The 1,671-nt window shown below is 49.9% G+C and overlaps 1 protein-coding gene across 1 annotated transcript in view; it reads left to right on the plus strand.

Annotated features, from left to right (window-relative positions):
- Nucleotides 1-690: 690 nt before the first annotated feature.
- Nucleotides 691-1,671, plus strand: part of TRAF1 (TNF receptor associated factor 1) — a 19,268-nt gene continuing 18,287 nt past the window's right edge. The window contains exon 1 of the mRNA XM_007451484.1: nucleotides 691-910. Within this exon, the coding sequence (XP_007451546.1) occupies nucleotides 771-910 (140 nt within the window). The 5' untranslated portion in view covers nucleotides 691-770. The remainder of the gene's footprint in view (nucleotides 911-1,671) is intronic.

Below are 1,671 nucleotides of genomic sequence, written 5' to 3' on the forward strand. Positions count from 1 at the left end.
GATGAAGAACGCCACGGGCAGGGCTGGGCCATCAGAAGCCTTCCTGCTGGCCTTGGCCATGGGGTACCAGAATTTTAGACCCCAGAGAAGTCTTGGAGATAATCCTGTTGCAATTCCTTTTTTTTTTTTTTTTTTTTTTTTAATGGATGGGGTAACTGAGACCTGCTGTGCAAAAGTGACTTTTACCTAAGATACTCTGGACAGGGCAGAGCTAATATGCATGGAACTTGCATTTTTGGACCTGACTCCAGAACCCTGGGGCTTTCCACTGGGGCAGTGAACACCCACACCGAGTATCCTAGGCTCCTCGGAGGTTCCAGGGAACATAGACAAGTCACCGACTGGGGCTGTCTCTGCCCCTGTCCCCTGGGGAGGAAGTGGAGGAAGCCAGTGGCAGCCTGAGGTCCTCCAACAGGGGAAACTCTAACTGTGGTTCCTGAAAGTCTGTGACATGGTTCTTTTTTCTCTCTGACTTGCTTTCCCCTCCGTCTTGCTCAAAAGAATGACTGGACACTCCTAGAGCCTGCAGTCACCATCCAGGGGATTTTTTGCACCACAAAGGGTAATTCCTGTCTCATCCCTGCTGTGACTCAGCTGTGACGTTGAACCGCACAAGCCAGCGAGAAGATAAAATCATCGGACTCCTGTGCATCAGAGAGGGTGGCCCGGCCAGCACTCACCTCTCCTCCCAGCACAGACTCCACGGAGCTGGTCCCCTCCCCAGAGGAGCTTGAACAGGGGCCCCCCACCAGCCAGCCTGGGACCCTGAGATGGCCTCTGGCTCGGCCAGCAGCCCCCACCCGGCCCCCGATGAGAACGAGTTCCCCTTTGGGTGCCCCCCCACCGTCTGCCAGGACCCACCAGAGCCCAGGCCCCTCTGCTGCGCCGTCTGTCTCTCTGAGAACGTGAGGTGAGGGGTCGGAGGAGAAAAGGCGGGTGGGAAGGAGGTGCCAGGGAGGGACCCCTCACGGGAGGCGAGGGTGAGAGGAGCCGTGGTTTTGGGCAGGTGACTTCACCTCTCTGGCCTCAGCTTCCACACCTGTTCCTCGAGGGTCCCGGACACTGCCCCATCTGACTGTCTGTGGAAGGAGAAAAAGCCACAGAAAGACGTCAGCTCCCTTAGCAGAAGGCCATCCGGGGTCAGGGGGAGAGCCTCTGGGTCCAGCTGGGCTACTTACTGTGTGGCCTGTGCAAATTGGTGTCTCAGCCTCCTTGTCTGTAAAATGCCTGTACAGTGATTTTCTACCTCCCAGCATTGTTACAAGGCCCAGTCAATAACATTCCAAAACATCCTTGTAATAATGAATATAAACTCTGGTAAATGACAAACTGCTGTACAAATATAACTTCTTCCACAGTATCACCCATCACCTCAGACTGTTTGCTGGGAATGCTTTTCAAGGGGACTGGATATTTTTTGTATTCATATATTATACAGTTATGGATGTATATATAAAATATGTATATATTTGCATATAAATATATATAATGCACACATTTTGCATGTGTATAAAATATATGTGTATAATTTACATTGTATATTATATATTAAAATATGTGTATATTTATATGTAAAATATAAATAACTCAGAGAGGTGTGACATCAATATGATTGTCAGAATCCCACCTTAAGCAACTATTATGTACCAACTGTGTGCCAAGCACTCTTTC

Source organism: Lipotes vexillifer, unplaced genomic scaffold, assembly GCF_000442215.2.
Source record: "Lipotes vexillifer unplaced genomic scaffold, Lipotes_vexillifer_v1.1 scaffold588, whole genome shotgun sequence".
Lineage (NCBI taxonomy): Eukaryota > Metazoa > Chordata > Mammalia > Artiodactyla > Lipotidae > Lipotes > Lipotes vexillifer.